At 44.9% G+C, this 13,993-nt stretch overlaps 1 protein-coding gene across 4 annotated transcripts in view; it reads left to right on the plus strand.

The window, feature by feature from the left end:
* Window positions 1-13,987, plus strand: part of LOC106741648 (peroxidasin-like) — a 152,433-nt gene extending 138,446 nt beyond the window's left edge. For all 4 annotated transcript variants that reach the window (XM_014613862.1, XM_014613863.1, XM_014613865.1 and 1 more), the window contains one exon: window positions 7,032-13,987. In XM_014613862.1, coding sequence (XP_014469348.1) covers window positions 7,032-7,129 — 98 coding nt within the window. In that variant the 3' untranslated portion in view covers window positions 7,130-13,987. The remainder of the gene's footprint in view (window positions 1-7,031) is intronic.
* The last annotated feature ends 6 nt before the right edge of the window (window positions 13,988-13,993 follow it).

The following is a 13,993-nucleotide window of genomic DNA, read 5'->3' on the forward strand; positions in this document are numbered from 1 at the left end:
TTATTCCGATACCAGCGTGTGGCGGGAGACCTCGTTGCTGGTTCACCGGGCGAATTCTCGACCACGTTTCCCCTTCGAATACATATTACCGGCAAAACAAGCGTCTTATTATCCCGCAACGCGTTCAGAACAGCGCGACGACAATCGGGTGGAGTTAGCGCTGGCATTACCGTCGCGATGAGTATGCGGAATGCGCAAGTCGCAGAGAGTTATTACCGGTGGTGCGTTGTATAACTACAAGAGCGATCATAATACTGGAAGTAATGCGAATTTGCTTGACAAGTAGTCGGACGCTCGAGGCTCGCATTCGAAAATAGTTTGCTGCGCCGAGAGTCGATCCACGTCCTGAAATTTCGCGCCGCCACTATCACCCCTCGTCGTCGGCCAGCTCGCGCTGCATCTCCAAGCGTGCATTTCTCACTTCCGCAGTTTCGTCGATCCGTTTATGCATGTGATCGACGTTAATGACGTTCGGACGTGCGAGAGAGAGGGTGAAATTTGCAAAAGCTGGGATCGGGGTCGTCTTTGACCACGAACGTTAACCGAGCCGCATCCTAATGCCACGAGAATCGATGAGAGATCGATTCTTCTTCACTGCTCGCGACCATTTGCATTAAGTGGCTACCCCATCGCCAGATTCACGAACATTCTCCGTCTGCCGATTCAGTAATAGGTTCGTAAGCTATGGCTTACAACCGCTTCGCTTCATGTGAGAATTCGTCGTGTCATCTCGGGTCAAAATTTTGGTGCTACTTCGACTCTCTTACGCTTAGTTTGCGCTTAGACTATTAGAAACGTAAATATAGAGAATTTTTCTTGAACATGTGAATACGTTGAACATGTTTCAGAAATATTCGCAATGGCACAACTGTACCCTGTTACTTTTGTCCTCGGCTTTCCTTACTTTACAGTCGAGAAATTGGTACGTCGATTTACCATACCTATTTCAGTTTTGGTGTTATCCCTCTATTAGAATTGAAATTGAATCTATTTTTGTTATCTTCGCCCCTACCGAATTGTATAATTAAAACTTTCAACGCAAGACCAAAATTTCAACTTTGGACGCGTACATTAATCCTCGCCGAAGTCGTGACGCGGATGTCCGAGTTGTCTCTCGCGATAAGCAACGCGCAGGAAAATATGCCGCTCGCGCCTCGTCAATATTCGAACATATTTTTAAGATTCTTTAGTTTATTGTGCAAATAAAAGCCGCACTTTGCATTTGTGTATATATATGTATGTACGTGTGGGTGAATGCACCGGCTGTCGTGCACAAAGCGGAGAAGTCGCTGCCGCGTGTAGAGCAAGAGCGAAAAAAGAAAGCGCGAGTTTAATTCTCCTCCGGCGAAGCGCGTGACACGCTCGTATGTCTTTCGGTGTTCTTCGTTTCTCTCTTTCCTTCTTTACAATTAATATGCCCTTAATAATGTACCGGGATACCCATCTTTGTAATTAATTACCCCCGAGATACGTCACGGTTATTAATTAAATACGAGCGCTGCCAGAGGCGGAGCACATTACCAGGCGCTATCTTAACGTACTTCGCCCCGAGGACGTCCTCGTGCTGGCTTTCTTTCTATCGCAACTTCTGCTCGTTCTCTCTCTCCCTCCTTCTCTTCGCTCCTCTTCTTTCTCTTAACTCGCGATCTCGCCGCTATCATTCTCCGCGCGCTTCGCAGAAGATTACTGTCGGTAAGATCGTTTTAGCCAAGGCACGCTTAAGTTACGACATATACATATATATATATATATATATATAAAAGCTTCGTTTAGTAGAATCGAAGATTCGCCGATAACTCGCGAGCCCGGATAAAAGCGGGAGTACCGTCGTTTGCGGTAGAGCTCTCAGAGGAAAAAAAGGGTAAAAACCTACTAAACGGTAAAACACGCCGCGTTAAGACCGTCCCCGGAGCCGTCGTTTGTTCGTTCTTCCTTTCTGGACGAGAGGTTTCCACGACGGCGGGAAAGGCGCGCGAGGCCGGGAAATGTGCGAGACCGGCTCGTTTTCGCGAAATGAGCGCTTCTGGGCCCGGTTAATGCGAGCTACGAGCGCGAACGCGCCACCACATCCAGCGGCTACTGGAGTGCGAGCGGTCGACGAACGGTCGACCGGTCGCCTCCTGGCACGGAAGCCAGCTCCGAGAGGTTATTTCGCGGGATGTCACGCCCTGCCCATTAATAATCGCAGCCGCAAGCTCCGCGAGGGCTACACGTCGACCCGCCTCTATCCTTTTTGTGACACGGAAGCCTGCTATGTCGCCTCTTCGGCATCGCCGTGGCTCCCAAGTCCGCAGCATACTCATCGTCTTCGTCTTCCTCGCGTTACGTCGTCGACGGGCGTGAGGAGTTTGCAAAACCGTCTCTCTCTCTCCACTCCCACCCCTTCTTTCCTGCTCGTCGCGAGAGACGCAGTTAACAGGTTCCGCGCGAGACGCAACCGTGCGGCCACGGCTATGTATAATACACACAGAAAGAATCTCCGGAAGCCGCTTGACAGCTCATTTCGCATCCGCCTTTCTCCACCGCGACGATTCTTTAAGTCCTTCCCGGGGGAGGGGTGGCGTTCGGAGAGTTGGCCGCGCAGCGGGAAGCGCAGGAAAATCGTACCCTCAAGCGCGCGATTAATCGCGTGGTGTTGGGCGCCGGAATATTATACAATTCCCGGCTTGTCGACGCGAATGAAAATCGATGTTCCCTCTCGGAGCGGGCCGCGAGACGATTAACTTCGAGACTCGCGTTACTTGAGCGAAGGAGGCGACCCTGCTGTGTTGTAGAATTAAGAGTTAGAGGATCCAAATTTTGACTCGGAAAAGAGACAGAGCCCAAGTCGAAATTTTGACGTTTCTAAGGACAGTTTGCGCTTACTCACCTCTCTCTTGAATCTCTCGTTTTTATAATAAACGTTCGAAAAAATATGTTTTACTTGCTTCTTTACCAGACTTATCAGATAACCTTCGTAGGAGTAAATTATATCATTAGAATTGGACGTATCTTGCTATCTTAGTTCCTATTTTTGTTGTGGAATTAAAAGTTTAATACAGGGTCGAAATGTGAATTCAGGGATTCCTCGCTGGGCTGAACGTCGACCGTGAAATCAGAATTATTAGAGCGATCGGCGCGCGCGGGATTTATGAAGGACGTGGAGAAAGCATCGTACAGTTGTCCGCGCGCTCGCGTGCGAGCTTGTACACAGTACTTGCACGTCGGCGCAACGTGATTAGCGAAGTCAATGAAATTACGACGCATTTGCACGCGATATTACGAGGCATCGCATATGTATGCGAGCAACATGAGTTATCGGCTAATTAATTTGTAATTAAGCAGAGATCGAACGCCGTCGCAAATTATTCTGCATAATCCGTGCGCCCGACGAATAGATTTCTGCCGATTAAATAAAATACCCGTGTGTTCCTACGTGACGTTTAACGCGTCCGCTCACCGATGTCACGCATGTGCGTGATGGCGATAATTCTTCTTTCCACGGTCACATAAACGAATTAAGTTTGCTTTACACGAAAGTAGAAGAAGAAATAAAATGTTATAAGGAAGTTGAGCTGTCACAGAATGTTGGACGCGATAATTTAAATCGCACAGCAGGAGGATATAAAATTATCTCACAGTGTAACGTACGTGCCGGACATATTTTCCAGATTTTCAACGTACGTGTGGTACAATAGCCACCTTCCACGTCAAACTGACCCATTTGACTCAAAATTAATATTCATATTAATTATTCCCCTCGAAATTCCTCACATACGTTGAAAGTCTGGAAAATAAAATCGACACGTACGTTTCAGTGTCGGACAATTTTATTTCTCTCGTTATGACCAAAATTAATACTTGGAATTACTTACACTTTTGCGATAATTTCTGGGGAATATGTCTACTTTTTTTTCCTCGCCTCTCCCGTTTTAAATACAATACGGCCTGTGGGAAGAATTCCCCAAATAAACCGTGAATATATTCAGTGAATATGTTCATACTTATCGTATTATCAACGTGCGCGACAGCTCGATATGTTTTTTATCTCTCCGTCCTTTCCCCCTTTTCCTCTTCTTTCTTCTTCCTGAGCTAAAGAGAACGTAAGAACCAATTCTTTCCTCTTATTTGTTTTGCATGGCAATGGAGAATATACTTCCATTCCTTCGGCGGATTAACGAAAGCGTTCTCAATAAGATAAGACGTTTCAGTCCGATGAGGATTCAGACGATTCAATTAACGGGACGGGGATCCCGGGATTAAGAGCCGGTTTACCAGGAACGCGCGTAAACAGAGTTGTAAATTTTTCTCAGACCAGCGGCGTTTAATTGAATCTTGGGGAGGGTGGCCGTTTGTATGACTAGCCGTTAAGAGTGCCACGTGGATAGCATGTTTTCGACTTCGGGGTAACTTCCGAATCGATTGAGGTGAACCCTTTACGTTCGATTGCAGCGAGAATGTAAAGAGAAACAACGGAGTTAATGACTAGTGGAAGAGGAAGAAAAAGAAATAGAAATAGATGCGATATGCGCGACTGATGATCCGCCGAGTGTATATTTTTCGCGGAAGTTTCTCAAATCATCCTTTCGGTTGGGCACATTCATTGGTTAATAAAGATGCTTAATGTACCGTATTACAGGCTGCAACACAGAATTTATAAAGGCCTATCTTGTTAATTCCTGCTGCATCTGTAATTAAATATAGGAGATTACAATTGTATTATCGGATTGTGTGAAATTTGCATGCCGCGATACCGCGGCATCTGATATATTTACACGCGCGCAGAGAGGACAATAAAACCCGTTCAACGTGCGAATGTGGTGACAATTATTAGAATCGCGTTCCTACAATAAACAAATCGTTATAAATCCACACGTTGACGTCTCTCTGCCCGATATTATGTATATAATGAGAAAGGCAGACAATGACGATGAATAATCGACGTAACGTTATTACACCAGAGGGGCGAGAGTCGATAAATCCATCTTTCTTTTTCGCGAAAAGCTTTCATCAAATGAGCAAATCACTTCCGTAATTAGCGCACTTTATACTTCCTCCGCGCGAATCAGCGTATCCCATTTGAACGTGAAATAAAGGAGACAGTTTTTCTGGCGATCATCGCACGCTCGTTTTAAACAGCGATAAAAGCGATATTTTTTCCCCCCTACGTCGCTGATGAGTGGTTTTCGATCGGCCATTTACGAAACTCGCGTGGACCGCAGCTTTTGTCACTTTTCAGCGACGGTCGGAGGCCGGTCGTAGGATTGCATTGCATTTGATATTTTACTATGGATTTCATCGACGGCCGAGTTCGCGTTTATATTTGGAATTTTTCGGCAATTCCAAAGCCAAATACCGGTTGCAATCACCATGTGTGTGCCGATCCCTCGGTTTTTATCACCACGCCTATAACTTCCCGCGTGACATGCCAAATAAAACGATTGAAACGCCATTCTCGTTTGATCGGTGAACGAGCAAGTGTGCGTGCTTGCAGAGTATATTTCGTTCATTAAAGCGTAAAATAGATTACTTACAGTATACATATAATAGACGAAGAGCACCAAAACCGATATACCATTTTGCTTTTGAGCTCTAAAATCCTCTATCTTATGAAAATGTCGGTTAAAAAGCTAGTAAATTCAGACATATCGGTTTACAGTGCAACCTAATCCTAATTTTTCTTGCATGATTCAATGACAGATGATGGAGATTGGTTCACAAGATTCCTAAAGTGATTTTGAAAGCTGAAAACTCACGCTATAAAATAGCGTTGTCAAATAAATTATTTACCGCTGGTTTATTACTGTAATTGTCACGAGATCAAATAATGTTAATAACACAACCGAACATGCTTGCAAACAGTAAATGCCATTTCAGCTTCAACTGCATTATACACAATAAGCGAAGTTCATGTTCTGTCCGACAGAATCACTTTATATCCGAGAAACATGGGTATGTCGTTTACGATATCTATGTCAGCTTTGATGCTTTTTCCGTGTTAAAATTTCTACCAGCTAAAATTCATTCCAAAAATGTTATTCATTAAAATTCTATTGCAATAGAAAACACTTCACTTCTGTTTTTGCTTTTTCTGCCATTTTTGTTAATCTTTCAGTTTTGATGCTTTTCCTCTATGAGTATCTTCACGGATATTTTTAACGGTCGAATAGACTGCTGTTAATTCTACGGTTTGATTTATCGTCCGATTTCGCGGTGTTTCCTGCGTGTTGTCAATAAACCGGGACGCCAATAATGGCACGAAGAAGTATTGCGAAAGTCAATAATTTCAGGACACAGAGATAAAGAAGTAAGAGCGGAAATTTAATCGCGGAATGGATAAGAAAAGGGCGGAGGAAAATGTTGTGATAACAAGCCGTCTTTGTTGTCGGCCGGTTGTCAAACGTTCCCGTGGAAGAAGTTGAAGTCCAAAGTGGAGATATTGCTCTCGATTATTATCGGGGATTTCGCACTTAACCTATACGTGTCTCTCTTTTAAAACCCTCCCCCGCTCATGTTCTCGGAAATTTTCTCCACCGCTAAATCCGAAGTGAAGAGTGTTTTTCTTCCCTTCTTCCTCTTCTTCTTCTTCTCCTCGCTCAAGGAAGAACGCGGAGTAGTTATTACTTCAAGCATGCGATGTAACGACGAGCGCTCGCGCTGATTTATCTGAAAGGACGACGATTTAGCAATGCCAGTACCGCAACAAGCGCGTATGCGCGCTTTCTGCGCTATCAGGCCCCGTTGCGCGCGCGCAACTCGCATGAAATATAATATTTGTTAGGATACACCCGCGCACGCTGGAAAAATGATACTCGACAATATGAGTGGGATATCGAGGACGCGCGTGCGACGATATTTTTCGTAAATATCTCCTTTTTCGGAAAAATCTGCTCGCGTCGCGGCCTCGAAAATATCATTCGACGTTGCATCTTTCCCCGTCGCTTCCTCCTATAAACAGGAGTATACATATACGACGACGGGGCCGGCGGTGTACGTGCATGCATATGTATATGGGTTGAATTAATCGCGCGTATTTCCGCGCTCTGTTACAGGGGAGAATCCAGCTGCCATGCAACACGGCGGTACCACGGCCCCGAGGGCGACCTTTATCTTCACCGTTGTGATATCACTGTCGTCGCTCCTAAGGTGACCGTGATGACCCCGGTGCATTTTGGACCTGCGATTCGAATGGTGCTAACTTTTCTCCCTCCCCGCCCCGTGGTGAGAGACTCTCGCGCGCGCGCCCGGGAATATGTATCCTCCCGAAAGCGGAAACGGGAACCTCGGGCTCTCGGTGTTACAGGGCCTCCTCCCTCTCCCTGCCCGCCATCATCCTTCACCTCTATGGGCGACCTAAGCCGCCGACGATCGATCATGCGAATTGCAGGACGGATCGCTCTATCGTTTTCGCGCGAGACTACGAGACTACGAGGCGTGTGTGACAACGAAAGAGGCATTACCACCATCCCCGCTGGTTCTTCGAGGCACGTTGGGATTCGACTCTCTCGGACGCAGCTTTACTCAGCCGGGCACCTCGCGGTTTTCTACCTCGCGCAATTCCGACGCGCGTCAACGCGGCTCCACTAACAACATTCCGGACTCCCTCCCTCCCTCGGCAAAAAACACCCTCGACTAATCGCACCCCCGGGAGACGGCAACGACGTGGGATTCGCGTGGAATGAATAACGTGCGCTCGCGTGCAAGCGCGCCGTGAATTTCGGGAAGAACGAAAGAGAGAAATTCTTCGCATCCGCGTCGCGTGTCTGATCTCTCTCTCTCTCTCTCTCTCTCCCTCCTTCCTTCTCTCTTTCTCCCATCAACTTTTATTCTCCCTTCCTCTTTACGCGGTACTAACGTGTTGCACGCGTTATCTCGCGTGTCCGCGATGTTCAGACGTGGCGAGAGAGCTGGCAATTAAAATGTTCCGTTTATGTGATATGTGTAAACGCGACCAGTCGCGAACATGTGTTTTTAACGACGGTGGAAAACAGCCGCGCGATGATTCGGTCAACTGCATTCGGCGAGACATGTTTATCTGTTTTTCCCTTCTTTTTTTTTATCGCTGCACCTTGCTTCGTTGCGAGGCTTTTCGGTATTCGTTCGAAGCTACCGAACGACCTATTGTTTTTTTTTTTTTCTGCGGGATACCACTGTAAACACGCTTTACATTTTCTCCAGAGGTTCAGAGATGTAAGTTACATTCGTGAACGCTCTTCTCTTGAGTTTGATGCGTTATTTTCGACTTTTTCTCTCCTTCTTTTTCCTTTTCTCGGAGGGTGTGACAACGAAAAGCTTTCTATCGATCGGAGGAAACGAAGTCTTACGAAGAATACGGCGAGTGCGTTTTGTAAGCAAAGTTCGAAGACTTGCGCGGAAGATGTGTATATATATATACTTTTGTATATATATATACTTTTATATATGTATATACAAACACCCATACATACACATATACATACATACATATATAAATATATATATATATTTGTTGAACTTATATTGCGTGTGAAGTGTTACGTACTTTTAGCGTGCGAGTGACGTTAGTACGAAAGTTCACGAGATTCCAAAATGCTGAACGAATTCGTAGACACCGTCCAAAGAATCCGACGCATTTGACTACACCGGCGAATGAGGTGACGTTTGCATTTGGACTAGAGATCATCTCGACGTCCGGCCAACGGGGAGATTTATCGGACTGAACAGATCGCGCGGGGTTTCCTTTCGTTTCGCGCGCGAGTTACGCAACCATGTAATCGCGCTCTACCGAGAGGTAATGGAGATCAGGGCAATTCGTCTGATACCTCTCAAATTTTGATAGCCACGTACTATGTGCACATACAAACATACACACATACATACAGATCACTTAACCACCCACCCATCTACATATCATCTATATTCCTCCTCTACCGCGTACGAACGCGGGTTTTTATGAATCAAATCGGAATTCGCTCCTCATCGGCAGACGCTTTCGTCGAGCAGCGTCTACATCGCGGCTTTCAAAAAGCGACCGATAATTATGCCGTCGTGAGAATGGCAAAAAACGTAGCACTAACATTTGTCTACACGTTTGTGCCACGTCGTTAAGGCCAGTCTGCATAAATTACAACACGCAAAATATAGTTTGCAGGCGCAAGGAAAAACGTATGTATGCTATACCATTTCCTGAACTGAAAATTATACGATTTCCAATCTTATATAATCCATAAAATTGAATATCACACAAGTAACTCTAATTATAATAACGGGCTTATATTGGTTTCCTATATGCAAATCCAAGTATATTATTTTTACACGCATAGACGTCTAAAAATGACACATTTGACTACGTCAATTAAAATGTTTAATCGTGTTAAATTATAAGTTAACACGTCCGATCGTGTTAAATGACGTGATTTAAAACGGCAAGGAATATTGGTGGCCAAACGGCGCACAGCCAATCAATATTGCGGAAAAATTACTTCATCTCATATTTCGGATAAAAATGAGATTTCCAATTGGTATCATAGCGAAATAACCTATTTTGGGACAATTTGGGCTACTATAATTGGAATCTATGCTGTATCTCGGCAAATCATGAGAAATTTTCATGCGGGGTTCCATTCGTTGTGTCGACTTGCGAATGCATGCCCTTTGCGTGCGATGGAACGTTATTTTGCGTGCGCGTCTGCGAACTGCGTTTTGCGCGTTGCAATCTATGCAAACTGGTCTTTATTCGCTTCGGGAACGGGGTTCACAGTGGATCGAAGAAATCGCTCGCCCTTGCCGAGCATGAAATAACGATCGCGCCGCTATTGTCCTCCGCATGCGAGCGTTTGGGTTTACATGTCCGGCGTGAGCGGGCGACGCAAAAAATATGCGACGAACATGAGCGACGAAGATACATTCATCCGTCGTCATTCACTTGTCCGCTTAAAATATGCCTGACGTTGACGAACGCCAAATAAAATCCGCCGGCGCGGAGGGGGGAGGCGGATACGCGTTGCGCCCGTAAAAAATTTCATCATTACCGAAACTTGACTACGACCGTTCTTGTCTGCCGGCTGTTCGACATATTTTTTATCCGTCCCCTTTCGCCCCACCTCCAGCGACACGGTCAGACAGCTTGTGCACGGCTCTTTCGTTTTTTACGCGTATAATGCTGTACTTTGTGAATTTTGTGTTTTACGCGTCGGCACCGTTTCGCGTCTTCTTGGTCACTCGAGGGTACTGCCAGGAATTTCGAGGGTACTTTCGGAATTTATAGTTGCTTCAACAGCCGGCGGTTATGTTTAATTCACTATATAAAAAGTGACGCTGCTCTTTTTCCCAGGTAAAATTCAAGCATGAGGTATGCATACACCTCTCTACGTGCGGCAACTTTTCGTGTACAAAATTGCACAGAAATTGTGAATAATAATGAACTCTAGGCATTTCCGCTCACGTGCGGCGCAATGCGCAAAAACAATCGGGATCTCCCGGAACTGTCACTGCCTGATTTGTTAGGTGATATTTTAATAATATGAAAAGACATTTTAAAGTTAAATTATTTTTGTACACATCCAGGAAGAATGTGACGCAACGTTTCAAGAACGAGTTTAAGGGGGTATTCTCATTTGAAACGTCTTGTGACTTTTCGAAATATTTTGGGGGAAAATTATGACATGCAATTCTGATGATTTGTACAAATATTTATATATATTTCAACTATATACAGTAATTTCTACACATTATCTCCAATATTAATAAAGTTATAAATAACTTGATGTAGCGCTGGTTGAAAGTTTTGCTTGCGTGGTCACTATGATTCCAAACATTGTAAGCTTCTGAAAACAAGACAACGACAAATTTATAATACTATAAGCTTGTAGTTTTTAACAAATCGGAACATTAAAAATACAAAAAAAATATTGACTTCATTTTCGCAGAGACAGTAGCCACAAGTTTATAGTTTCATCATTTTCGTTTCAGAAACGAACAGCAGAAATCGTGGCAATCAACCTTTCGTGTTCAGAACTAACAAAGTCATTTATTAGCTTTATTAATATTAATTAATAGTTTCATTAATATTCAGAATAATAATGTGTAGAAATTACTACATATAGTTAAAGCATAGATAAATATTCACGCAGGACTTCGGGATTGTATGTTTTACAGTTTTTTTCTGAAAGAATTCTTAAAAATCACCTACCAAACGAAACCAAGTTCCGGATAAAAATATTCTCTTAAAGAGCTGCTGCTTCGTGAAACTACTGTGTGTTTTATCGCGAACGGCCCCCCATTCGTCGTCGTCGTCGTCGCGCGTTATAAATTACACGCTTTGAGAACACGTTAGATTGGTTTGCATAAAAAAACAACGTTAAAAGGACTTAATGAAACGGCGCGGCCAGGGAGACGCTCGGAGCGCGGAGAACGCGGAAGAGCCGAATTCGGGAGGAAAATCGGGTTAAGTCCGCAAATAACCGCGTGTACAGCCGGTATTTGCATTTTAGAAATTTTATAACGCCGCCGCCGCGCGCGCGATGCGCGGTAGTGAGTATACGATTGCATTAGGGATGTACTGAGGCGGAATTGCACATGCATGGAATCGGAAGTGGCGCGGGGGGAGGGGGTAGCGCAGTAAAAGCGCGCGACAGTCGGACAAGGATCGATCGCGGCAACAAATTGCCGATCGTGCCGATGGAAAATGAACCGTTAAGCAGCCCTTCGTGACAATGACGTACGGTTAGTTTGGCGTAAATCAGTGGGCTCTACTCTGCACTATGCTGCTCCGCTCTAACTACAATAACGCCTACCCTCTCTCGCTCGCCCGCCGGCTGCGTAATGTGATAATTTAACAGAAGCATTATTGCACGAGCAGGTGCAAAATATTTCAACGGGAGACGCGTGCGGCCGCACGCGATCCGCTACGCAAAAACCGCATCCGCGCGTAACCAGAGTCCGCGATAAATTTAATTATTATTTCGAGCGAGAAAGGCCGAATACCGAATCCAGATATTGGGAATGCATTGAATTGTAACGGCACCGTCGCTCGAATGTTTCGCGGCTGAACTTTCCATCCGGGCTTCTCTCTCTCTTTTCTTTCCGCTCCTCCCCCCCCCTCTCTCTCTCACTCTTTCTGTCTTTCCCTGCTTCGATCTTTGCTTTCCTTCCGCTTTGCGTTTTGCCGTTTCTCCGCGCTTTACTGTCCGGTATTCTCTATCAAATCGACACCTCCTTCTTTCTTTCTCTCTCTCTCTCTCTCTCTCTTTCTCCCTTCTTTCTCTTTCTTCCTTTCGTCTTCGTTGTCTTTATATCTTTCAACGAAAGTTTCAAGGGCCGTTGTCTATTTTGTACGCCTTTGTTTCCGCGCAAGAGCGCAAGACTCAAATGTAGCTCACGGCTTTAATTCGTGGGAGTCCCATTTGCGAATTAACGTTAAAAGCGCGGTAAAAAGCACCGACGGACAGTTTTACAATTGCTGGTGGCGTAAACGCAAATTTTTCGCGGCGGGCTATTCGTTCTCGCTTGACGACAGGCAATACGACCGAATGTTATCAGTTTCGATTGTTTACCTGCTCCGCGCGTTTGTTCGCGCGGAATCCATTTTCGGGAAAGATAGGGGGAAAATTTTTAGCTCGCACCGTGCGACGGACATTGGTCATTTGTTAGAAAGACTCGCTCGATTAACAGTACGACAGTCATCACCATTATTCTCGATTTCTATTACGTCCAAATGAGCGCTGGTGATGAATCATTCAGCGAACACGATTCCCTAATGAATGAGAGTTAAGCCTCCAAGTTGGGGCGAGCTTATTTTTTGCTGCTTAGTTTGGCACTGAGTGAGATTCAGCATTACACATTTTCAACAAACATTTTCATATATATATTTTTTTACTTAAATATTTTTAATGTACACATACGTACAGTACACAAATATTTTAGTTTTGAATATACAAAAAAAGATAACTTGGACAAATTTGTCGCAATTAATATTTTTAAAAATTATATACATATATTTATTATAAGTTATACACATGCGCAAACTGAACAGTTGCGCATCGATTGAGTGAGCGTTCAGTGAGTTCAGGTAGAGATGTACGTTGAACACTTCAACTCTATTACTGATCGGAGCGATTTGGTTGCGCAACTGTTGCGCAACTGTTGAGTCTTACGAACGCACCCATTAATTCCGATTTAGGGAGCAGCATCCTAATATTTTCGCTTGGATCAATTTGTCCTGTGAGCGTGAAACTAGGGGTAACAAAACACTGCGGTTTTTATTCATAAATTTAGTTTCACTACCATTTAACTAACCGTCGATGTTCCCATCGAATATTATTCATTTATTTCGTTGCCCGTATAAAACTCGATAGGAATCGAGCGCGACCAGCGCGGCGTCAAATGCAAAAATGATCGCGCCACATTAAATCCCGTTGATCCATGCGAGTCACGAACATATCGCGCGTAATCGAAGTAACGTTAAAATAAGGCTCGTTTCGATAATGGACAATGAATAACATTTTCAACCCCGACTCTCAACCGACCCGAGTTCCGCCCCCGCTGCTGCCCGCCCGGAGGTAAAACGTGTGAAATTTCCGGCAGCAGATATTTCCGTTTGTAGCGCGCACCGTAAATTAATACAAAATATACACATAACGATTCGGCGAATATACGTGGTGCGCGTCGTAAGGGTGAGCGCCCGGTGTGCGCGCCCGATTATTGCGGCGTCGTTTAATTTACGAGTGATACGAATCGTGGATTTCGGTATCGCGAAATTTGCACGTTTATCTCGCGGAGGTTACGCTTGCTCGCTCACTCGCTCGCTAATCTCTCCGCTTAGAAACAAACAAGGAGGGAGAGAGAGAACGCCCCTACCTACGCGCTTCGTTCGACCTCCACGCATTTTTATCAGATTAAGCTTAATTAAAAGTGGCCCTCCGGTGAATATCATTGTCCGTCGTTTAATTCCTCTTCTTCGTTTTGCTCGGTTATGGGACGCGTTTCCCACCGTTGTCCAGCGCGCAATGTGTGACGATTACCTGCACACCCGCCC

The sequence above is a fragment of the Dinoponera quadriceps genome, unplaced genomic scaffold (genome assembly GCF_001313825.1).
Source record: "Dinoponera quadriceps isolate SergipeBrazil2010 unplaced genomic scaffold, ASM131382v1 scaffold586, whole genome shotgun sequence".
Classification (NCBI taxonomy): Eukaryota; Metazoa; Arthropoda; class Insecta; order Hymenoptera; family Formicidae; genus Dinoponera; species Dinoponera quadriceps.